Here is a 26907-nt window from a genome sequence, read left to right as displayed (position 1 = left end):
ATTAGGTGACTGAAGATTTCTCCCTGAGAAAAATAGTACTCACTGGCACCATTTTAAAATAAAAAACTTCTTGATTGAATAATCTAAACTAACACCTCACTTTACCTCTTCCTATCACTAACACAGGCAAAGAGAATGACTGGGGTGGGAGGGAAGGGAGGAGCTATATATACAGCTCTGCTGTGGTGCTCTTTGCCACTTCCTGCTGACCAGGAGGCGTAATCCCATAAGGATGAAATCCGTGGACTCCTCATATCTTGCAAAAGAAAACAATAATAACTTTTGCTAGAAGCATTTTTCTTACTGGAAGTATATTGCAAAAATGCTTCTATTTCAAATTTAAAAACAACCATGCACATTCCACTTTTGATCTTTATATCCCTTTAAAGATTGCAAAAAATAATAAATAAACTCGCATTCTTAGATTCCTCAATAGTTAGTAAAAAATGTTCTTCTTTAAATAGATGATATTTACCTGCTCCACTTCTAATTATTTTCATGGATGCCATGGGCCGCCATGTGTTTTCATCAGGATAGTAACAGTCCATAGTGCTCAAACGATTTTCTCCATCAAACCCACCCACAGCGTACAGCAGTCCTCTACATGTAGCCACGCCAGCCCCGATACGTGCAACAGGCATTGGGGCAACAAAACTCCATTCATTGTTCTCAGGATCATACCTGTAAATTTAGACAGTAAATGAGCATCCATAACTGAATGTCCATGCACAACTATTTTAGTTTATCCAATTCTGTATATATATATATATATATATATATATATATATATATATATAAATAAATAAATCTCTCTCTCTCTCTTAAAGGGATACTAAACCCAAATATTTTTTTCTTTCATGATTCAGATAGAGCATGCAATTTTAAGCAACTTTCTAATTTACTCCTATTATCAATTTTTCTTCGTTTTCTTGCTTTCTTTATTTGAAAAAAAAAAAAAGGTATCTAAGCGGAGGAGCCAGCCAATTTTTGGTTGAGCACCATGGACAACACTTGTTTATTGGTGCTGTCCAATCAGCAAGGACAACCTAGGTTGTGAACCAAAAATGGGCAGGTTTCTAAACGTACACTCTTGCTTTTCAAATAAAGATAGCAAGAGAATGAAGAAAAATCATAATAGGAGTAAATTAGATAGTTGCTTAAAATCACATGCTCTATCAGAATCATGTAAGAAAAAATTTGGGTTCATGGTCCCTTCAAGCAACTTTCTAATTTACTCCTATTATCAGTTGTTCTTTCTTCTCTTGCTATCTTTATTTCAAAAGCAGGAATGTAAAGCTTAGGAGCCGGCCCATTTTAGGTTCAGCACCCTGGATAGCACTTGCTTATTGGTGGCTACATGTAGGCACCAATAAGCAAGCGTAACCCAGGTTCTGAAACAAAAATGGACCGGCTCTTAAACTTTACATTCCTGCTTTTTAAATAAAGATAGCAAGAGAACGAAGAAAAATTGATAATAGGAGTAAATGAAAAACCTTGTCTTTGTATACTCCTATCTCTGTACCCAGCGTTATGGAATTGTTCGGCGCTTTATAACTAAATAATAATAATAATTCCATAATAATATTTAATGTGTTTTACTGTGTATTTACTTGAAAATATTTTACATTCCAATGTTCTTTACATACAGGATAATTTCATTTTTATTTTAAATACATATTTCTATATATCTGTATATAAATTCCTATAGATACATAGGTATATATTTTACATTAACATTATTACATATATAGAAATATATAATTAATAATATATATATGTTATATATTTGTAAAGAACAAAGGAATGTAAAATATGCGTAATGTGTTTTGGGTTTCGCAATGTAGGTCTAAAGCAGTGTTAGCGTACATGAAAACTTAGTTATCTTAAGGTGCGTTATTAAAAATTTAAATATAAAATATTGAAAAATATTAATAATAATTATTACAAATTATTATAGATACAGTACTGTAAAAAAAAAAAAATATATATATTCTATGGATTATATAGAATTTGTTACAGTATCTATAATGTTAATTATTAATATTTTTTTAAATTTTATATTTAACATTTCAATAATGTTCCTTATAACTAAGTTTTCATGTGCGCTAACCTGACTCCATGGTAAGACCTATACTGCAAAACCTGAAGCGTTTTACGCATATTTTATATTCCTATGTTCTTTACATAGAAATGTAATTTTTATTATTAAATATATATTTCTATATATATGTGATGTCATTGTAAAATATATATTTATACCTATATATCTATTGGAATATATATACAGATATAGGTATATACAGATATATAGAGAAATATGTATTTAAAATAAAAATATTATATTCCTGTATATAAAGAACATCGGAATGTGAAATATTAATAAATCCTGTCATGTTAGCGTGCAAGCGAAGTGTGCTCTCCATTAAAATCTATGTAGAGAATGTGTTAGTGTGACCACGTAATCCGAAGTCCTGAAGTTAGTGTGCATCGGTCTTCGCACACTTTCAACTTGTAATAAGCGCGCTAACCCATGCACACAAAAATATTACTTCTAGCAAAGTTTACGCTCGAGCAGGATCGCTAAATAGCATGACACTTGGAATCTAGCCATTATTTAGCATGCATATCTTTAGCAATACAGAGAATATTGTCCAATATATAAATAAAAAATGACTTTACTATCCATTTAAGAAAGCCACCAAAAAGCAGTCAGACCCTTGAAGGTGCAACAACATCCCATTCTGATGTGAGCACCACTCTGTATTGTTCCAAGTAATCACATGCCAGTCTTTTATGTATATACAACATATATATAAAGAAATAGAAGTGCAAAACTACAATGCTCTATTTTGTTGGAGCATTTTATTATAATTATAATGCTTTTACTATCTGTTTATTTCCTTTAAGCATATAGTCAAACTTGCTCCCCTGGAACACCCCATTCTGCTCTAGATGAGGATGGAACCAGTGACTGGAGGATACGTATGTGTACCCATTTCTCATTGGTTTACCAGCTGATTTCTAATCTGACAGAGAAGCATAACTTCAAAGAAGTGACATTTTCTTAGAGCAATGTAATTTCCATATAATATATCAAATTTGCAACTCACCTTTCAACACTTTTGTGATGTTCAGATCCACTGGAACCACCCACTGCATAAATTGTTCCATCAACCACAGCAACTCCAACACGGTTCCTGGCTACATTCATTGATGCTCTAGGAGTCCATTGGTTAGTCATGGGGTTGAAGCAAGCTAAAGAGTTTGAATCAGTATTTTCTTTAGAAGAATTATTCCTTCCACCTACTGTATAAAACAAACCAAATGCGATACAAGCTCCAAGGCCACTTCTTGGCTCTAGCATATCCTCAAGTTTGATCCATTCATGAGTTTGTGGATTATAGGCATCCATAGAGTTCAGTGAACTTTTTAGATAGCCACCAGCCACATATATCAGCTGAATCCCTCTCAGCCTGGTGCGAGGAAGTGGCTTGTGTAGGGACATTTCCTGGAAAATCTTAGAAAGATACAGTCTACAAGAATTCTCTCTGTTGAGAATTGGGCATTGTTTTAGCTGTACAGCCAAGAATTTAGGTGGCAGTGAGTATAGATGAACAGCATTTAGAAGGGCGTGGAAATACTGTGCTCTGCTATTTAAATCCCATTGCATCCATCTTAAACAAGCATTGTAAACCTCAGTTTCACAGAGAACATTTATACTCTCTTGGCTGACCAGGTCCAGCAACTGGCAATGGCTTAAGTTAAAAAATTCTTCTTCCATTGTTACCTGTAAAGACAAAGATTTCAGCAAACACTGTGTATAAAGCACAATTAGGGGTAGATTTATGAACCTTCATTCACAGCTTTTTGGGCTATGTGTAGTGTAGCAGGTTCACATACCTGAGCCTGCTGCCACATATTTAAAGTGAATGTAAATTTGAATGAATAAGTGCCCAGATTTTAAAAATACTTTTAAAAACAGGGGAACTTTCATTCATTAAACTTTACATTGAAGCATTTTTTTTTTTAAATACCTTTTTTTTTAGGAAAACCAGACTGGCAATCCTCTGTACTTAGCACATCGATGATGAAACCAAGCTTCCTCCAATCGTTGTATGGCCTCACGAGCTGGACGCCTTGGGGCGCTCGCAACGATTGGAGGTGCTAAGTACAGTGGAGCTGCGGGCAGAGGATCGCCGGTCTGGTTTTCCTAAAGAAAAAGGTGTTAAAAAAAAACGCTTCAATGTAAATTTTAATGAATGAAAGTGCCCCTGTTTTTGATAGTATTTTAAAAAACCGGGCACTTATTCATTCAAATTTACATTCACTTTAAGACGCTTCTTTTTCCTCTCTGCCACCTGAGAGATGATGAGATCAGTGACCTGGACACTAGCTGGTTCAGCTATATTGACATTCCCGGCTCTAGCGAAATTGGTTGCATAGGAGCAGGGGCAGCATTGCACAAGAAACCTCTTGTGCAATGTTACATTTCACTATGTGATGCAGTCTTGCAAGTGACGATTGCAGGCAGACAGGTTCATTACTTAGTACTGAATTCCATAAGATTTGGACATTAAGTCAAAATTAAAATTGCATGCTGTATCTAAATCATGAGCGTTTAAGAGGTTTTTCAATTTGCTTCTATTATTATATTTACTTTGTTCTATTGTTACCCTTTGTTGAAAATCATACACAGGGTAGACTCAAGAACTCCAATGCACTACTAGGAGAAAGCTTCTGATTGGTGGCTATGCTGATATCTATCTATCTATCTATCTATCTATCTATCTATCTATCTGTCTATCTATATATATTTCTCTTATCATTGGCTTACCAGATGTATTCAGCTCTCAGTGCATAGCTGTTTTAGAGCTTTCTTTAACTATGTGTTTAACCTCTTTGCTGGGGTTAAACACTTAAGACATTTTATTATTACACTATTTCTTGCTTAGAACTAGCACATTATTTAATTTATGCACTTGTATGTCCCTTTAAAGAACAAGATGATACATTCCAACCTTTAAATTAGTTAATTATATAAATAAATAAAGACAGCCTATAGATATTTATTAAAGGAATAGTATAGTTAAAATTAAACTTTCATGATTCAGATAGAGCATGCAATTTTAAGCAACTTTCTAATTTACTCCTATTAACAATTTTTCTTTGTTATCTTGCTATCTTTATTTAAAAAAGAATGAAAGCTTAGGAGCCGGCCTGTTTTTGGTTCAGAACCTGGGTAGCACTTTCTGATTGGTGTCTAAATGTAGCCATCAATCAGCAAGCGCTACCTAAGTGCTGAACCAAAAATGGGCCGGCTCTTAAGCTTACATTCAAATAAAGATACCAAGAGAACAAAGAAAACAAAGAAAATTTGATAATAGGAGTAAATTAGAAAGTTGCTTAAAATTACATGCTCTATCTGAATCCTGAATGTTTAATTTTGACTAAACTATCCCTTTATAATCAGTTCTCAGAGATTATCAAATTTATGATTTTGGATAAATAATTTTCTTTCATATATTAGATGAAGCCAAATGTGCAAAAAGAGGTTATCATATGGTTATACCAAGGGGCCGAATTATCAAGCTCTGAATGGAGTTTGATGCCCTTTTTTCCGTGCGAGCCTTCAGGCTCGCCGGAAACAGTAGTTATGAAGCAGCGGTCTGATTGATGATCGGGCTGATTGACACCCCCTGCTAGTGGCCGATTGGCCGATTGGCTGTGAATCTGCGGGGGCGGCGTTCACTAGAACTGCTTGTGCAATGATAAATGCTGACAGCGTATGCTCTCGATGTGTGGCAGACATGATATGCTACATCGTATCATATCCGTCCGCACTTTAATAAATCGGCCCCCTTATGCCTAATTAGTGCTTTCTAGGTAAAGCAGAAACAGTGGTTAAAAAAAAGTGTTATAGACTAGTATGTAAGTAAACTTGTTATGCTTGGCTAATGTAAAAAGTACAAACTCACAAGAAAAACAATCCCATTGTTAAGGGAGTGGCAAGTGTATTTCTCTAGTTTTATACCAGAATGGTGAATATCAGTTATACATTTGTAAAAGGTTCTATTAATCAGATTTGAATTTGAAAGACTGCAGGCTATGTGTTGCAAGAAGGTTTATTCCACTGAATCTGAGGCACACACTGTGATAGAGTGATATGCTTATATATTTGACACGCAGCACCCCGGCAATTGCGAGTGGGGAATAGTGAGTGCACCGGAAACAGACTGCAACATATATAATGTTGTAAACAAGCTACACACATGCTCAACCCTCTGCAGCTCATTGGCTGCTGGGTTGCCACTCTGCCACAAGCCCATCGCGTGCAAGCACAAAAACAAACATTGTGCGCCTTGGAATTCTTGCCTGTAATGAATCTGCAGAAGAGTTATTTATTAGCCCTATTAATTAGTCCTATTTATTAGCCCTATTTATTACTATTTATTAGTTATTTATTACTGTCACCCGTGACATGTGCAAGGAAGGGGGCTGTGAGTGACGGTATTGTACATTTAATAATACTACAAGGGAGCTTAAAAACAGAATTTATGCTTACCTGATAAATTACTTTCTCCAACGGTGTGTCCGGTCCACGGCGTCATCCTTACTTGTGGGATATTCTCTTCCCCAACAGGAAATGGCAAAGAGTCCCAGCAAAGCTGGTCACATGATCCCTCCTAGGCTCCGCCCACCCCAGTCATTCGACCGACAGACAGGAGGAAATATATATAGGACAAATCATATGATACCGTGGTGACTGTAGTTAGAGAAAATAATTCATCAGACCTGATTAAAAAAAACCAGGGCGGGCCGTGGACCGGACACACCGTTGGAGAAAGTAATTTATCAGGTAAGCATAAATTCTGTTTTCTCCAACATTGGTGTGTCCGGTCCACGGCGTCATCCTTACTTGTGGGAACCAATACCAAAGCTTTAGGACACGGATGAAGGGAGGGAGCAAATCAGGTCACCTAAACGGAAGGCACCACAGCTTGCAAAACCTTTCTCCCAAAAATAGCCTCCGAAGAAGCAAAAGTATCAAATTTGTAAAATTTGGCAAAAGTGTGCAGTGAAGACCAAGTCGCTGCCTTACATATCTGGTCAACAGAAGCCTCATTCTTGAAGGCCCATGTGGAAGCCACAGCCCTAGTGGAGTGAGCTGTGATTCTTTCAGGAGGCTGCCGTCCGGCAGTCTCATAAGCCAAACGGATAATGCTTTTAAGCCAAAAGGAAAGAGAGGTAGAAGTCGCTTTTTGACCTCTCCTTTTACCAGAATAAACAACAAACAAGGATGATGTTTGTCTGAAATCTTTAGTAGCCTCTAAATAGAATTTTAGAGCACGGACAACGTCCAAATTGTGTAACAAACGCTCCTTCTTTGAAACTGGATTCGGACACAAAGAAGGTACAACTATCTCCTGGTTAATATTTTTGTTAGAAACAACTTTAGGAAGAAAACCAGGCTTAGTACGCAAAACCACCTTATCTGCATGGAACACCAGATAAGGAGGAGAACACTGCAGAGCAGATAACTCTGAAACTCTTCTAGCAGAAGAGATTGCAACCAAAAACAAAACTTTCCAAGATAGTAACTTAATATCTACGGAATGTAAGGGTTCAAACGGAACCCCTTGAAGAACTGAAAGAACTAGATTTAAACTCCAGGGAGGAGTCAAAGGTCTGTAAACAGGCTTGATCCTAACCAGAGCCTGAACAAATACTTGAACATCTGGCATAGCTGCCAGTCGTTTGTGTAGTAAGACAGATAATGCAGAAATCTGTCCCTTTAGAGAACTTGCAGATAATCCTTTCTCCAAACCTTCTTGTAGAAAGGATAGAATCTTAGGAATTTTTATCTTGTTCCATGGCAATCCTTTGGATTCACACCAACAGATATATTTTTTCCATATTTTATGGTAAATTTTTCTAGTTACAGGCTTTCTAGCCTGAATCAGAGTATCTATTACAGAATCTGAAAACCCACGCTTTGATAAAATCAAGCGTTCAATCTCCAAGCCGTCAGTTGGAGGGAAACCAGATTCGGATGTTCGAATGGACCCTGAACAAGAAGGTCCTGTCTCAAAGGTAGCTTCCATGGTGGAGCCGATGACATATTCACCAGGTCTGCATACCAAGTCCTGCGTGGCCACGCAGGAACTATCAAGATCACCGAGGCTCTCTCCTGATTGATCCTGGCTACCAGCCTGGGAATGAGAGGAAACGGTGGGAATACATAAGCTAAGTTGAAGGACCAAGGTGCTACTAGTGCATCTACTAGAGTCGCCTTGGGATCCCTGGATCTGGACCCGTAGCAAGGAACCTTGAAGTTCTGACGAGACGCCATCAGATCCATGTCTGGAATGCCCCATAATTGAGTTATTTGGGCAAAGATTTCCGGATGGAGTTCCCACTCCCCCGGATGGAATGTCTGACGACTCAGAAAATCCGCTTCCCAATTTTCCACTCCTGGGATGTGGATCGCAGACAAGTGGCAGGAGTGATCCTCCGCCCATTGAATTATCTTGGTCACTTCTTTCATCGCCAGGGAACTCCTTGTTCCCCCCTGATGATTGATATATGCAACAGTCGTCATGTTGTCTGATTGAAACCTTATGAATTTGGCCTTTGCTAGTTGAGGCCAAGCTTTGAGAGCATTGAATATCGCTCTCAGTTCCAGAATGTTTATCGGGAGAAGAGACTCTTCCCGAGACCATAAACCCTGAGCTTTCAGGGATTCCCAGACCGCGCCCCAGCTCACTAGACTGGCGTCGGTCGTGACAATGACCCACTCTGGTCTGCGGAAGCTCATTCCCTGTGACAGATTGTCCAGGGTCAGCCACCAACGGAGTGAATCTCTGGTCTTTTGATCTACTTGAATCATCGGAGACAAGTCTGTATAATCCCCATTCCACTGTTTGAGCATGCACAGTTGTAATGGTCTTAGATGAATTCGTGCAAAAGGAACTATGTCCATTGTTGCAACCATCAAACCTATTACCTCCATGCACTGCGCTATGGAAGGACGAGGAACAGAGTGAAGTACTTGACAAAAGCTTAGAAGTTTTGATTTTCTGACCTCTGTCAGAAAAATCCTCATTTCTAAGGAATCTATTATTGTTCCCAAGAAGGGAACTCTTGTTGACGGGGACAGAGAACTTTTTTCTTTGTTCACCTTCCATCCGTGAGATCTGAGAAAGGCTAGGACGATGTCCGTATGAGCCTTTGCTTTTGACAGGGACGACGCTTGAATTAGGATGTCGTCCAAGTAAGGTACTACTGCAATGCCCCTTGGTCTTAGAACCGCTAGAAGGGACCCTAGTACCTTTGTGAAAATTCTCGGAGCAGTGGCTAATCCGAATGGAAGTGCCACAAACTGGTAATGCTTGTCCAGAAAAGCGAACCTTAGGAACTGATGATGTTCCTTGTGGATAGGAATATGTAGGTACGCATCCTTTAAATCCACGGTGGTCATAAATTTACTTTCCTGGATGGTGGGAAGGATCGTTCGAATGGTTTCCATTTTGAACGATGGAACCCTGAGAAATTTGTTTAGGATCTTCAGATCCAAAATTGGTCTGGATGTTCCCTCTTTTTTGGGAACTACGAACAGATTTGAGTAAAATCCCATTCCTTGTTCTTTTATTAAAAAAGTGGATGTATTACTCCCATCTTTAACAGGTCTTCTACGCAATGTAAGAATGCCTGTCTCTTTATTTGGTTTGAGGATAATTGAGACCTGTGGAACCTTCCCCTTGGGGGTAGTTCCTTGAATTCCAGAAGATAACCTTGAGAAACTATTTCTAGCGCCCAAGGATCCTGAACATCTCTTGCCCAAGCCTGAGCAAAGAGAGAGAGTCTGCCCCCCACTAGATCCGGTTCCGGATCGGGGGCTATCCCTTCATGCTGTTTTGGTCGCAGTGGTAGGCTTCTTGGCCTGCTTACCCTTGTTCCAGCCTTGCATTGGTTTCCAGGCTGGTTTGGGTTGTGAAGTATTACCCTCTTGCTTAGAGGATGCAGAATTAGAGGCTGGTCCGTTTCTGCGTAAGGGACGAAAATTAGGCTTATTTTTAGCCTTAAAAGACCTATCCTGTGGGAGGGCGTGGCCCTTTCCTCCAGTGATGTCTGAAATAATCTCTTTCAAATCTGGTCCAAATAATGTTTTACCTTTGAAAGGAATGTTAAGCAATTTTGTCTTGGATGACACATCCGCTGACCAAGACTTTAGCCAAAGCGCTCTGCGCGCCACGATAGCAAACCCTGAATTTTTCGCCGCTAATCTAGCTAATTGCAAAGCGGCATCTAAAACAAAAGAGTTAGCCAATTTAAGTGCTTGAACTCTGTCCATAACCTCCTCATACGAAGATTCTCTACTGAGCGACTTTTCTAGTTCCTCGAACCAGAAGCACGCTGCCGTAGTGACAGGAACAATGCATGAAATTGGTTGTAGAAGGAACCCTTGCTGTACAAAAATCTTTTTAAGCAAACCCTCTAATTTTTTATCCATAGGATCTTTAAAAGCACAACTGTCTTCGATAGGAATAGTAGTGCGTTTGTTTAGAGTAGAAACCGCCCCCTCGACCTTGGGGACTGTCTGCCATAAGTCCTTTCTGGGGTCGACTATAGGAAATAATTTCTTAAATATAGGGGGGGGAACAAAAGGTATGCCGGGCCTTTCCCACTCTTTATTTACTATGTCCGCCACCCGCTTGGGTATAGGAAAAGCGTCGGGGGGCACCGGAACCTCTAGGAACTTGTCCATCTTACATAATTTCTCTGGAATGACCAAATTGTCACAATCATCCAGAGTAGATAACACCTCCTTAAGCAGTGCGCGGAGATGTTCTAATTTAAATTTAAATGTCACAACATAAGTTTCAGCTTAATGAGAAATTTTTCCTGAATCTGAGATTTCTCCATCAGACAAAACCTCCCTCATGGCCCCTTGAGATTGGTGTGAGGGTATGTCAGAACAAATATCATCAGCGCCCTCCTGCTCTTCAGTGTTTAAAACAGAGCAATCGCGCTTTCTCTGATAAGTAGGCATTTTGGATAAAAGATTTGCTATGGAGTTATCCATTACAGCCGTTAATTGTTGCATGGTAATAAGTATTGGCGCACTAGATGTACTAGGGGCCTCCTGTGTGGGCAAAACTGGTGTAGACACATTAGGGGATGATGTAGTATCATGTTTACTCCCTTCATTTGAGGAATCATCTTGGGCAATATCATCATCTGTGGCATTACTGTCCTTACTTTGTTTGGACACTATGGCACACTTATCACATAAATTTAAATGGGGAGACACATTGGCTTTCATACATATAGAACATAGCTTATCTGATGGTACAGACATGTTAAACAGGCTTAAACTTGTCAACCAAGCACAAAAAACGTTTTAAAATAAAACCGTTACTGTCTCTTTAAATTTCAAACTGAAAACACTTTATTACTGAATATGTGAAAAAGTATGAAGGAATTGTTCAAAAATTACCAAAATTTCACCACAGTGTCTTAAAGCATTAAAAGTATTGCACACCAAATTTCAGAGCTTTAACCCTTAAAATAACGGAACCGAAGCCGTTTTTACATTTAACCCCTATACAGTCCCAGCTATATGCTTTGCTGAGACCCAACCAAGCCCAGGGGGGAATACGATACCAAATGACGCCTTCTATAAGCTTTTTCAGTGATTCTTAGCTCCTCACACATGCATCTGCATGCCTTGCTCTCCAAAAACAACTGCGCATTAATGGCGCGAAAATGAGGCTCTGTCTATAACTAGAAAGGCCCCCATCTGAAAAAGGTGTCCAACACAGTGCCTGCCGTTTTTCTAAACGTTCCCCAAGATTATAATACCAATTATTAGTTAGAATCTGCATAATATGCCTAGTAAAGCAATCGTTTTAGCCCAGAAAAATGTCTACCAGTTTTGAAGCCCTTTTTGAAGCCCTTTATTCTTTTATGTTTAACTAAGAAAATGGCTTACCGGTCCCCATGAGGGGAAATGACAGCCTTCCAGCATTACATGGTCTTGTTAGAAATATGGCTAGTCATACCTTAAGCAGAAAAGTCTGCTAACTGTTTCCCCCAACTGAAGTTACTTCATCTCAACAGTCCTGTGTGGAAACAGCAATCGATTTTAGTTACTGTCTGCTAAAATCATCTTCCTCTTACAAACAGAAATCTTCATCCTTTTTCTGTTTCAGAGTAAATAGTACATACCAGCACTATTTTAAAATAACAAACACTTGATAGAAGAATAAAAACTTCATTTAAACACCAAAAAACTCTTAACCATCTCCGTGGAGATGTTGCCTGTGCAACGGCAAAGAGAATGACTGAGGTGGGCGGAGCCTAGGAGGGATCATGTGACCAGCTTTGCTGGGACTCTTTGCCATTTCCTGTTGGGGAAGAGAATATCCCACAAGTAAGGATGACGCCGTGGACCGGACACACCAATGTTGGAGAAATAAACGTTCAAAAGCGCAAAGTCCATTATTGTGCAGCAGATCCATTTGCGCATGTGAACGTTTTTTCTAAGCTCCCTTGCTTGTGACGTCTCCTAGCGCCACGTCATCGCTGGAGTAGAAGTGCCTCCACTGGCTCCTGAGCGCTTGCCGAACGCGGCCTATGTTACAGTCCTTTGCGGTCCTGTTTTTTTTCTATTATGAATGTAACTGTACTTTGTAATGTATTTTTGATGTGTATTGTGATACTTTTCTGTTTCGCCAAACAGTTAACCAGAGCTCTATGTGTTTATGTGTGTATATACATCTGTAAATACATACAGTATATACACATATAAAATACATAAATACATCTGTACACACATATAATAAAATATCTATACATACATATATTTCTTTAGACATGTGAATGTATGTATGTATCTCTATGTTAAAGCCGTTTGCTTGCCTTTTTTTCTAACACCCGAGACTTCATATCTTTGAGCCCTTATACATTTTTTGAGCAATGTTTTTTTTAATAATTTTTATGAGATGGTGTAATGAGCACAACTGTACTTTGTTATGTATTTTTTATGTGTTTTGTGACACTTTTTTGTTTTGTGAAACAGTTAACCAGGGCTCTTGCGCTCAAGCGATCACATTTATTTTCAACTTGTAATAAAGCAGTAAACCAGATGCATACAAACACGTGCAATAAACTCCTTTTTGCTTGCATGTAAACGTTAGAGCTCCACTCGTAATCTAGCCCTTCATGTTTAATATCCCTTTAAGGAGTAAAATTTATTTTGCTTTTAACAAATGAAAAACTGTACATTATTTGTTTAAATGGATAGGAAGCGTGTGTGCATTAAACTATAAAATACAAGCATTTTTGCATTATTCTTCCATTAGCAAAAAATGTTTCTAGTAAAAGTTATTACTGTTTTTCAATGGCTACACACATTTACTGCTAGTGCCCTTGTACCAGCATTTATACACCTCATATTCTCAGAAAGTCAACAGTGGCTTGTATGTCACAAATTAACATTGATATAATACACACCACAGCCAGCTCTCTGAGCAGTAGGGTTGCCACCCGCCCCTGTATCACCGGGACAGCCCAGGTCTGAGACTGTATGTCCCGTGTCCCGGAACTACACTCAAATGCCCGCCCGCCCCGCATAACACACAGAAAGTATCACATTAAAAATAACTTAAGTGGCTGGTCCGCTAGGGCAATTTCACTGTAAGGTTGAAAGTGCCGGGGGGGGGGGGGGGGTATGTGGGGTGTTCATCAAGCAGGTGTCAGACTGTCAGTAGTCAGTCAGTACTGTCAGTCACACTGTGACTCATCATCACATCACGTGCTGCCGGCTAAATTTTCAACACGTGGGTAAAGTGTGCGCCGGGCTGGCCCGTGCGGCTGAGGAGGCTGCTCTGCTGATGCATGATGATGTCCAGGGATAGGCAAGGTGTCCATATATGGACACTGGTGTCCGTGACTGGCTCTTGCAGTGTCCGCCACCCGTTTTGTGGAGGGGAGGGAGAAGTAGGACATATGAATGCTGGTCTTCACTCCTCCTTGACCCAAGCGGCGCCACACTTAGTAGCGGGAAAGTGAGGGAAGAAGCAAGCTGCCTGCAGTCAACTAACCGTGAGTCGTGACCCATCCCAATTCCTTGATCTGTGCGGAAGCGTGGCGCTGGTGTAGAAGACCGCTGCCTACTCTGACAAACCTTACGTAACCAAGTAACCAACCATGATGATCATGCAATTAACATCAATGTGGGTGGGTTTGGTCAGGAGTTGAAGACTCTCCATATAACCAAATAAAAAAATAAAAGGTAATACCACAAGCAGTCTTTATATAAATGTTATTTTAAACTTGTTTGATTAGATGACTTATTTGTACTTGTGGAACTAGACCAGGGGCATCCAACGTGCACCCCATTTGACAGCAAAGTGTCGCTCTCCTGACTTATAGGAACATAGAATATGTCGGCAGATAGGAACCATTCGGCCTATCTAGTCTGCCCAATTTTCTGAACACTTTTATTAGTTCCTGGCCTTATCTTATATCTAGCATAACCTTATACCTATCCCATGCATGTTTAAACTACTTCTCTGTCTCTAACACTTCTGCTGGATGGATTTTCCACCATGTATCCACTACCCTCTCTATAAAGAGAGACGTTTTTTTTTTTACGTTTTTAATTTGAAATGTACCTTGGTGTCCTTCACTAACGTCTGTACTTTGGAAAATGTCCGCCACAGCCTTGGTCCGTGGCTATCCCTGATGATGTCACAGACCCAACGTCCAACCAGTCCTCCCAGCTTGCCTCCCACAAACCCACCCAGTCATGTGATCTCTTATTCATGCTTTTTATGAGAATTTCTTCTAGAATCTTACCACAGTGATTCTAGTCAGCAGAAGAGAGTGGTCAGGATAGGTGGTGCGGTGTGTGGGTGCGCCGGACAGTGCTTGTAGCGTGGACAGTGGATGCGCCGCTTGCTGCTGAGATGCTCTGTTCTAATAGTCTTCAGTCTAATCTGCTGTTTTTTATTGGTAATATACCGGTATTTTATATATATACTGTATATATATATAAATATATATATATATATATATATATATACAATACATTTGCAAGTAGCCCAGCACTCCAACCTAGGCGGTGTGTCAACAACCTGGGTGCAATCCTCAAAGAATCATGTAAACATATGTTTGAAGAAGAAGGGCACTCAGGATTTGTAGATGAACATTAAATGTTTTTATTTTGAACAACAACGTGTCATCAAGGACAGAGTCGACGTTTCGGCTAACATCACAGCCTTCTTCAGGATGAAGGTAATCTAGAAAACATATAAAGAGAAAGAAAAAATACTAACACAATATAAAATTTACAGTGATAACAAACACCCAACACCATTACTATACTAAATTAAAATCATTAAAGGATAAACTTGAACTCTATCAAACAGAGAGGCTGCCCAAACCACCCAATCACCCTGCAAATATCCAAAACTTCAGAATCAAACTAGTACTGAGCCAAAATGCTAAGAAGTATCAGCCAGAAAGCAAAACCTTTGATATAGCACATATGCACTGCAATGTAGTGGCAAAACCTAGACACAAAAAGGGGTTTGAACCCACACCAAGGCTCCACACTCAGAATTCCAAGCCGAATCAGGGACATCATTCAATGTCTCCCCAAAATCCAAATGTAGATGACTAACAACATGATATGGTTAAATATCCATATGGGCTTAAATGACAAGCTGTAAGCACATTATAGAGGGACTAATCAGTACACATAGTTGAACCCAACCAAGCAAAAGTAAGTTTAGTATGATATGAATATATAGATGTCTACTAGTATGACCAAAGACAGGCCTAAGGTATACTATAACAACTGCCGTTATAAATAAAGAACAAAAGCATTTACTAAACCAATATTCAGGTGGCGTTATACATAGTTTCATGCACCTATCAATCCACAAGCTGTCAGCAGATTAGAAAAACATCCGAAACCGTTACTTGATACTAGTTATGATAAAGAAACATCGCTATCTACTTATGCAGCATGCTAAAGCATAGCCATCAGACGCCAAAAGGTCAAAAACAATAACCAATGCACAAATTAGAAAAGCACCACCGTAGCACTTATAAACCCAAGCCAAATTTACAAACTGATAAAGTTCTACTGTACTATTAATCACTTACTGTGTAAAAATGCTATCAAGACAGCGCAGTTGAAAAACCAGCTGAACAAGGATCGGTCTAGTGCCAGCACATTGCGAAACATACCCAATTACATCCTGGTACTGCACACCAAAACAAAACAATAACAGACGAAAGGTGTTATCTGTAATGTATCAACTACAGAACATATGGTATACCAACCCCATTACATCGTAGCACATTAGAAAATATATGAACACTATAAGCAAAAAATAATACTAAAACCCCATGACGAACCGCAGCTCATACCTTTAGTCGGCGTGTAGCCTTGGTGTGGGTTTAAACCCCTTTTTGTGTCTAGGTTTGGCCACTACATTGCAGTGCACATGCGCTATATCAAAGGTTTTGCTTTCTGGCTGATACTTCTTAGCATTTTGGCTCAGTACTAGTTTTATTCTGAAGTTTTGGATATTAGCAGTGTGATTGGGTGGTTTGGGCAGCCTGTCTGTTTGATAAGAGTTAAAGTTTATCCTTTAATGATTTTAATTTAGTGTAGTAATGGTTTTGGGTGTTTGTTATCACTGTATATTTTATATTGTGTTAGTATTTTTTCTTTCTCTTTAAATGTTTTCTAGATTACCTTCGTCCTGAAGAAGGCTGTGATGTGAGCCGAAACGTCGACTCTGTCCATGATGACACGTTGTTGTTCAAAATAAAAAACATTTAATGTTCATCTACAAATCCTGAGAGTGTCCTTCTTCTTTAAACATATATATATATATATATATATATATATATATATATATATATATATATATATATATATATATATACACAGCACACAGAGAAAGTCCAGCACTCACAAGTTCTCAGCTAAGATTAAAAGCAAAAATAGAAAGGTTAGTTACCGCATTTGGCCAAATGGGATAAGCCCAGGTACCAAGTCAAGGTCTCTTCCAAAACCTGAGTCCCTAAACAGCCACACAATGCAAGCTCTCAATCCAACAAACTGAGAACAAGTGAAGGGTGCACAGGCATATGTAATCAACCTAGACATATACAAAACATGGAAGGGGACTGCACTCTCAGACAGGTACACATCCTATGACCCTGCAACATGTACAGCCCTGGGTGCACAATAGCACTCTCAGGAAGCTGCACTATCCCCAGAGTCACAGGCAGATAACCCCAGACAAGTCTGGGGGCAAAGGTCCATAGGGAAAATTACAAAACAAATTAATACAGCACACAGAGAAAGTCCAGCACTCACTTACAAGCTCTCAGCTAAGATTAAAAGCAAAAATGTTATAGGATCCATGTTTCTCATAACAAATAAAAAATTAACAAGCATCAAAATATATGGGAGAACTGTGTGACTGTAAAATAATATATAGGATGATTTTTGTTTGTTTTTATAAATCCTTTTTGCTATGGTGAGTGAGTTTAGACAGGGTAGGAACATGCATACATTGTCAAAATGTTATTTTTAAAATGCACGTTTATGAAGAGGGAACAGGGGTTAAAAGCTTCACAGGGGAGTAAAAACTGTAGGCTATAGGTTGAAGTTGACTGTGTCATTCTTCCTTTAACAATTCAATCAGTTCACTTGATGTTTATCTATATAGATATAAATACTAAATGTAAGTGAATAACATATTGCTGTCAAAAACTTCTAGCTCCTAAATTCTTGGGCTGGCTTCTAGATTTTGGACACATTTGTCAAGTCCTGGGGTAGTGGATGTTAAGTTTATTTAAATATTAGGAACCAGCAAGAATATTTTTGAGCCACACACATTTTTAATAGAGCAACAAAAACAATGCGTATGTAAATAGATTCAAAACGTTAGGAGCCAAAAATAAACTTTTATCAAGGCTTTTGTATACTGCAACAATAGCCAAGGAAACTTGGCTCACAACATCAATAAACCCAATGTCAACATTTTGTTTGTCTTTGCTTGAACACGTTTCCTGGTTTCATTAAGGAATTTCAAGCACTGTGTAAACTCTAGAGGAAACCCATAATTTTTCTTTCATGATTCAGAATTTAAACAACTTTCTAATTTAATTCTATTATCATTTTTTCTTTGTTCTCTTTGTATATTTTGTTCAAAAGCAGGGATGTACGATTAGGAGCCGGCCCATTTCTGGAGCACTATATGGCAGCAGTTGTGCAAGAATGGTATCCATTTACAAGAGCACTAGATTGCAGCACTATTCCCTGACATGTAGTGCTCCAGATGAATACCTAGGTATCTCTTCAACATAGAATATTATGGGAACAAAGCAAATTTGATAATAGAAGTAAACTGAATTTTATTTTTTTTAAACAATATGCTCTGTCTGAAACACAAAAGAAAATGTTTGGGTTTTATATCCCTTTACCCAGTTGATTTTTTGCAAGATTAAATCTGATATGTGATCTGATGTGTGTATGTTGGTAAAAGAGAGCTCCAGGTGTCTGATCTGATGTTTGTGGACAACAGATGGGCTGCATGGCTAGTGGTCATATTTTCTAAGCATTACTTTATTATGATTGTTATGTATGATTGATTTGTAGATTTCTAACAGATTCAGTAGCTAATGCTTCCTGATAGGAAAGGCTGCCTCATCAAATAGCTGGGTTGCAAAAAGTCTCATCTATTCCATCTGCTCTTCTCATGGTAAGTTTACTTTTTAGGTGATTTTCTGAGTTCCCATCATATCATAAACAATTCAAAGCTCAACGCCACAACTTCATCGACCTGCTGTTCCACCAGAGGTAAACAACTGTTTCACATCTTAATTGTTTGTGGGTCAAGGGGTTAATTCATTAACTGAACCATCTGTGTTTCTAGCAATCAAGTGATTTTTTTAAAAGTTGACAAAGGCTGTAGATTGACAAATGATGAGTCAGGAAGCCAAAACATCTAGCATTTTAAGTGTGGCTCCAAAACGTTTGAAATACTCTATGAAAACCCTACCTGCTGGCTCTTACAAAAATGTAGATGAATCCTAATTTTTTAATTTTTTTTGGCCAAAGTCAGGACTGTAGGGTACCGGAGGTTCTGCCAACTGATACAAACACTGTACACACTGCCACAAATATAAACGAAATCTTTCTGTTAATAGACACAAATCAAGTGAAGTTAATTTATATCTTACCTCACTGAAGTGAGTATTAATGAATTCTCTTCCTTTCTTGTACAATTCTGTGCACCCAATTTGCTCAGCAAAATTAGATATCCCAATAACATTGGTAGCATCCAGTTGTTTGATGAGGAAGTCACTGCATGCTTTGGCCACATCTTCCATCTGGTATTGCATGGCAGCCAATAGTACATGTAAGACACACTTCTCTCCAACAGTTATCCTTGAAGTGTAAGCAAACTCTATCAACCTCTGCATCACTATGGGACAAATGTCTTTGACTGTCACCTCTCGAGCGTTACATTCTTGAAAGTTATTTGTAAACATGGCCCTAAAGAAGGAGCTGCAGGAAGCAAGGACAATCTTGTGGACATGGAAATCCTCTACTTGATCTTTATAAATAACCCTAATAAGAACATCACACAACTGATTATTCCTTCTTAGCTCATCCATCTTCTCAAAGGCCTTTGAAGGATGGTTTTCAATGGTGTAATCCAGATAACCATGTCCTTTCATAGACGGGACAGCAATGGTTGATGAGTTCTTCAGACTGGCTTGCTTTTTTTTCCTTGAACATAACATTCTTGTATTTAATTCAATTAGCTAACAAATAAACCAAACCACAATAATGAATGTTGTCTCTGTTAAGCACCCATATGTTAATCCAGTTCTTCATTACTTATTTGTTTGTGAAACATATCTTATAGCCCTTATTGGCACTACATGTTGTAACCAAACACTGTTTGAAATAATTCTTCCAGCAATGATGAAGAGTACTAGTCTTGAACTATCTTATTATGAGTCAATCCATCAGAAAATATTGGCTTCTTGCAATCACTGGTCCTAGAGCAAAAAAATAAACAAATACAAATTATAATTTGATGATACGGGTATGCATTTTCTGTGAAATCAAATATACCTAGTAGTATAAAATGTATAGGATCACACTGACAATAGAGCTAAGCATGTATTTTCAATTCAATTTAATATATATATCATATGTAGAGATGCTGAAGAAATAAAATGTAACAAATGTGATGTAGCCATGCCAATTGTGGTAGCAGACCTCTCTTTTGAATAGACATAGCTCACTTTTTGCAGCTGATTTAACCCTAAATGGTGTAGCAATATGCTGCAGTCCTCTCTGACTGCTATGGTGTTAAAGGGTCTTCCTAGAGCAAAAATGGCATGATTCATTATAACATTCCTTTCTTACACTATTAATGTTCCAACTCATTGCGGCCTAATTATCAAGCTCCGTATGGAGCTTGTTGCCTCATGTTTCTGGCGAGCCTTCAGGCTTGCCAGAAACACAAGTTATGAGGCGGCGGACAGACATCGCCGTAAATCAACCCAATCCAATATGATCAGATTGATTGACACCTCCTGCTCGTGGCCGATTGTATGCTGTGGCGGACATGATCCGCAATATCGGATTGTGTCTGCTTGCACCTTCTTAAATATGCCCCGTTGTGTTTAAACCCCCACCAAGTTAATACAAATATAGTTAAAATCTTGCTTGGGACCAGCAGTTCTTTGCAGTAAGCCAATCCCCAGTTGTGTTCAGCTCAGCATCCGCAGCACTTTAAATATGGGGTTTATCACAATCTACAGAATAATTATTGACATGTTAAAGGCTACAGATGAGTCATATTCAATGTCAACACAATTACAATAATAGATGTGTTCTCCCTAAGGCCTGTTTTGTGAGCACCCCAACAGTGAAACAGTTAATAAGAGAACCACAGATTGCAGTCTGCATTGTATAGTGTTTGCTAATTGCTCTAATTAACGGATTCACTGCTGGGCTGGCCTTAGATGGAACACTGATAAGTCATTGGTAACAGATAAAGGGGAAAACAATTTTGCAGCACACTTATCCTTTAAATAAATAAAGTTAGGGCCTCAATTGTGCAAAAAATAATTTTTCTTAAGAATAAAAGCACGTCTGTTTAGAGTGATTGTAAAATTTAAAGAATTAAAAACAGCGACACTTAGATTCATTAAACTTTACAAACACGCTTTAAAAAAAAAAAAATACTTACCTTTTCATTAGGGTAAACAGACCGCCGATCCTCCGCCTGCATCTCTGACTGTATTTTGCATATCAATGACGAACCTGGCCTCCTCCAATCATTGCATGCCCCCCGAGCTAGACACCAATTGGGGGCAAGCAACGAATGGAGGAAGCCAGATTCGTCATCGATCTGCAAAATAGAGAAGGAGAAACGGGCGGAGGATCAGCGGTCTGTTCACCCTAACAAAAAGGTAAGTATTTTTTTTTTTTTAAATGCGTGTTTGTAAAGTTTAATTAATTAAAGTACACCTGTTTTTAAGAGTATTTTTAGATACTTGGCTTTAATTCTTTACAATCCCTTTAAGCTGTGCTCTGGATACAGACGTGGAGCAAAAGAGAACAAGGCACACTTGTGTATGCTTCAGTTACTGAATGTATTTTTATTTGGAGCAGAATGGATGGGGTGTTTCAGTAGTATAACTTTGACTATGTGCTTAAAAAAAAAAAAAAAGGAAGATGCTAGTTTTATTCTAGAAAGTCCCTTTAAATGAGACCCTGGTTATCAGTCCATGATAGCCAGGGATAATTTTTTCCTATAAAACTGTAATGCTTTATAAAAATACATTCCCTTTCAAATCAATTAAAAAAAAAAAGAAAGAAAAAAGTATATTATCAGATTATCAGTAACAGTCAACAGTAATTTTGAGAATTTATGAATTAATCTGTTTCTCATGAAGGTTTTTACAAGACTAAAAATATGGCATCAAAATAAAAATGGTTTTGTGGACTCAGTACATGCTTACTTAGTTTATAATTAAAAGAAAGCGATGGTGTAACTTTTACAGTATTTTTAAATCATTTGATGAGCAGGACATAATTACTTCCTGAGAAAAAGGAACAGAATCTGTGGGAACTTTTACCAGCTATATATAGGGGTCGATTTATGAAAGCCTTCGGCAGGCTTCGCCCCCTTTACAACTGCAGGTTCTCACAAGAGAACCTGCAGTCCATATGTAGCAAGCAACGGTCATCAGACCACTGCTTTCCTAACCTTTCGCCACCTCTTAGTTGGAGAATTTCTATCTCCCCGGTTTCGTCCGACTGGGGAGATTGACAGCTCCTGCCCGCGCATGATTGGCTGTGAGCGGCAGGGGGCGGGATTGCACGCGATCGCAAAATAGCGCTCGTGTGCAATGCTGAATTCCGGCAGCGGAATTCAGCCCACCAGAGGCGAGCTGCAGTGGACAGGAGCGCGTTTGTTCGCCCCTGTCCGCCGCAGCTTAATAAATTGGCCCATATGGATTATACAACAAGTAATTCAGTACTGAAGATCCTTAGGGTGATTAAGTAAATAAGTGTATTATACTTTTACTGGAAATACTATAGTAAAATCATTTATTTGTAAAGTGCATCTGCATTTTAAAATCTCTATAAGCACTTGGATGCCAGAGAAGGCGTTAATGAATTATGTAACATTAAACTGTAGAGCACTCAGGTTTAACCCCTTAACGACCAAGGATGTACAGGGTACGTCCTACAAAAACTGTCACTTAATGACCAAGGACGTACCCTGTACGTCCTCAGGGATTTCAAGCGCTGGAAGCGATAGTGATCGTTTCCAGCCACTTTCATGTTATTGCAGTGATGCCTCCATATTGAGGCATCCTTCAATAACATTTTTTAGGTATCCAATGCAGAGAGACACTCATCCGGATCCTGTCCCCTGTTTCCTGGAGTGCGCGAGGAAGGGGGTGGGGGGGGCTACATTCAGTTTACAATACATTAACAGGAGTCAAAGAAGGGAGAGGGAGGGGGGAAAATGTTTGGGAGGGGGAGGGTGGGTAGGGTATTAAGGGTGGGCAGCTACACTACAGAAGTTGGGGTTTTTATTTATTTTTTAAGACAAAAAAGGGCAAATTTTGTAGTAAATGGGTACTGGCAGACAGCTGCCAGTACCTAAGATGGAGGCCAATAGGTCGAGGGAGGAGGCTTAGAGAGCTGTTTGGGGCGGATCAGGGAGGTTGGGGGATCCTACACTTCACATAAAAAATAAAAAAACAAAAAAATCTTAAAAAACAAAACAAAAACACCTTTATTTTTATACTGGCAGACTTTCTGCCATTACTTAAGATGTCAGTGACAATTGTGAGGTGGGGGAGGGAAGAGAGCTATTTGAGGGGGGTCAGGGAGAGATCAGGGGGTGCGATATGTCAGGTGGGAGGCTGATCTCTATACTAAAGCTAAAATTAACCCTACAAGCTACTTAAATAACCCCTTAACTTCTGGGCAAAAGTGTGGTGCACAGCGGCATTTAGCGGCCTTCTAATTACCAAAAAGCAATGCCAAAGCCATATATGCCATATATTTCTGAACAGAGGGGATCCCAGAGAAGCATTTACAGCCATTTGTGCCAAAATTGCACAAGCTGTTTGTAAATAATTTCAGTGAGAAAGCTAAAGTTTGTGAAAAAGTTATCGATTTTATTTGATCGCATTTGGCGGTGAAATGGCGGCATGAAATATATCAAAATGGGCCTAGATCAATACTTTGGGTTGTCTACTAAAATAAATATATACATGTGAAGGGTTATTCAGGGATTCCTGACAGATATCAGTGTCCAATGTAACTATCACAAATGTTTGGAAAAAAATGGTTTGGAAATAGCAAAGTGCTAGTTGTATTTATTGCCCTATAACTTGCAAAAAAAGCAAAGAACATGTAAACATTGGGTATTTCTAAACTCAGGAAAAAAATGTAGAAACTATTAAGCATGGGTGTTTTTTGGTGGTTGTAGATGTGTAACATATTTTGGGGGTCAAAGTTAGAAAAAGTCTGTTTTTTCCATTTTTTCATATATTTTATAATTTTTTTTACAGTAAATGATATGATGAAAATAATCTTTAGAAAGTCCATTTAATGGCGAGAAAAACTATAATATGTGTGGGTACAGTAAATGAGTAAGAGGAAAATTACAGCTAAACACAAACACCGCAAAAATGTAAAAATAGCCTGGGTCCTTAAGGGTTAGACAATTGAAAAATGGTCCAGTCACCAAGGGGTTAAAGTGACATACAAATACAAATAGAAAAATGCTCTAATGTGTCAAAATAATTTATTATACTATTGAATATAAGTGTATTTTTTAAATGGGTTAAAAATATAAGGGTCAACAACATACCTTTAGAAAAGTTTATCTAATTATTTTTCTACACAATTCAACATTAAAGGACCATTAGATATAATAGAATTGCATAATAAACAAGTGCATGATAAAAACAGAATGCAATAGAACTTACTTTAAAGGGACAGTCAACACCCATGAAAACTTTATCCCATACCTTAGATCAACAAAAAAAATGAGCCTGCACCGCATCCCATCCTGAATACCACTAACGTTAGGTGTCTAATCTTCGAATGAACATTTAGTTTTCAGCGCTAGATATGGCCGCCAAACTTCTCCCCCTCCTCCTCCGTCCCCTTCTTGTTTTAATTCACAGGGACACTGTTCTATTTCTAATGCGCTATATCATTGTAGTACGCTCGCTATTAAAAAGTGTCTCTGTGAACGCGTCTAAAGAATCTGGCCGAGGATTTGATTTTCATTGGCTGAAGACTTTGAGAAGAAGCCTCCTATGTAACAGTGCGGGGAGTTTGGCGGCCATATCTACCGCTGAAAACTAAATGTTCATTCGAAGATTAGACACCTAACGTTAGGGGTATTCAGGATGGGATGCGGTGCAGGCTCATTTTTTTTTTGTTTATCTAAGGTATGGGATAAAATTTTCATGGGTGTTGACTGTCCCTTTAAATGAGCAGCAGATTTTTTTTCTGATAAATTTCAAAATGAATTTCAATTTGTCGCCCCCCCCTGTATCATGTGACAGCAACCAGCCAATCACAGACTCATACGTATACACTGTGAACTCTTGCACATGCTCTGTAGGAGCTGGTGCATCAGAAAGTGTGTATATAAAAAGTCTGTACACAATTTGATAATGAAGTAAATTGGAAAGTCTCTAAAAAAATTCATTCTCCATTTCAATCATGAAAGTTTAATTTTAACTTTTGTGTCCATTTAAAGGGACAGGAACCCACAAAATTACACTACTGGCAGCTAGCTAAACACATCTAGTTCTAGCCATTCACAGAGACAAATATATGCAGGCACCAATCAGCAGATAGCTCCCACTAGTGTAGGATATGTGCGTATTCTTTTTCAACAAGGGATACCAAGAGAAGGAAGCACATTTCACAACAGAAGTGAATATAAAAGTGTCTTAAAATGACATGCTCTATCTCACTGGTTTTCAAACCTGCCCTCAGGACTCCCAAACAGGCCAGATTTTCAGGATTACCTTGGATGAGATCAGATAAAATAACCATGATTACTAATTAGCTGATTATTTTACCTGTGCTCCAGTTCAGATTTCCTCACATTGTGGCCTGTTAGGGAAGGAGGTATGAGCACAGGTTTGAAAATCAGTGCTCTATCTGAATCATGCAAGTTTAATTTTGACTTTTCTATCCCTTTAAAGTCAATAGGTTTCGGCGCAAGCGTGGGAACCTACGCCACCCGTAATTTCACCTCGCACATCGGGGTATTACATATACCCCGCCGGCAGTTCCTAAAGTTCCCTAAGTCTGATAAACTATCGATGTCCAGAAATGAGCGTAACTACAAATATCTGGAGTCGCTAGTGACTTACGGCACTTTAGAAACTGCCGGCGCCTAAGAAAAGTAAATATAATTTTAAATCTCCTGTAACAGTCTAACCTGCCTCCCAAAAATAGCCCGACACGTAAAACCCCTATATCCGCAATCCCCCCTCTCACTACTAATAATAAATGTATTAACCCCTAGACCGACAGCCCCCACAACGCAATAAGCCTAATTATTAACCCCTAAACCGCCATAGCCCACAACGCAATTAACCTATTTAAGTATTAACCCCTAAACCGCCATAGCCCACATAGGCTAGTAAATGTATTAACCCCTAATCTGCTGTCGCCAACGTCGCCGCCACTATAATAAAGTTATTAACCCCTAAACCTAAGTCTAACCCTAACCCTAACACCCCCCTAACTTAAATATTATTTAAATAAATCTAAATAATATTACTAGTATTAACTAAATTATTCCTATTTAAAACTAAATACTTACCTATAAAATAGACCCTAAGATAGCTACAATATAATTAATAATTACATTGTAGCTATTTTAGGATTTATTTTTATTTTACAGGCAACTTTGTATTTATTTTAACTAGGTACAATAGCTATTAAATAGTTAATAACTATTTAATAGCTACCTATTTAAAATAATTACAAATTTAAATGTAAAATAAAACCTAACCTAAGTTACAATTACACCTAACACTACACTATCATTAAATTAATTAAATTAATTAACTACAATTAGCTAAAATTAAATACAATTAAATAAAATAAACTATAGTACAAAAAAACAAACACTAAATTACAGAAAATAAAAAAATTACAAGAAGTTTAAACTAATTACACCTAATCTAAGCCCCCTAATAAAATAAAAAAGCCCCCCAAAATAATAAAATTCCCTACCCTATACTAAATTACAAATAGCCCTTAAAATACTAAAAAAAGAAATACAACCC

The 26907-nt window shown here is 38.3% G+C and overlaps 1 protein-coding gene across 2 annotated transcripts in view; it reads right to left on the bottom strand.

Annotated features, from left to right (window-relative positions):
• Window positions 1–26907, bottom strand: part of LOC128649601 (kelch-like ECH-associated protein 1A) — a 99416-nt gene that overhangs the window by 32813 nt on the left and 39696 nt on the right. For both annotated transcript variants that reach the window (XM_053702956.1, XM_053702957.1), the window contains exons 3-5: window positions 19276–20103; window positions 3111–3787; window positions 476–681 (exon numbers count right to left, since the gene is read on the bottom strand). In XM_053702956.1, the coding sequence (XP_053558931.1) occupies window positions 476–681; window positions 3111–3787; window positions 19276–19842 (1450 nt within the window). In that variant the 5' untranslated portion in view covers window positions 19843–20103. The remainder of the gene's footprint in view (window positions 1–475; window positions 682–3110; window positions 3788–19275; window positions 20104–26907) is intronic.

The sequence above is a fragment of the Bombina bombina genome, chromosome 2 (assembly GCF_027579735.1).
Source record: "Bombina bombina isolate aBomBom1 chromosome 2, aBomBom1.pri, whole genome shotgun sequence".
Taxonomy (NCBI): Eukaryota; Metazoa; Chordata; class Amphibia; order Anura; family Bombinatoridae; genus Bombina; species Bombina bombina.
Note: the sequence above shows the minus strand (reverse complement) of the source record. Positions and strands in the feature narration are given on the sequence as shown.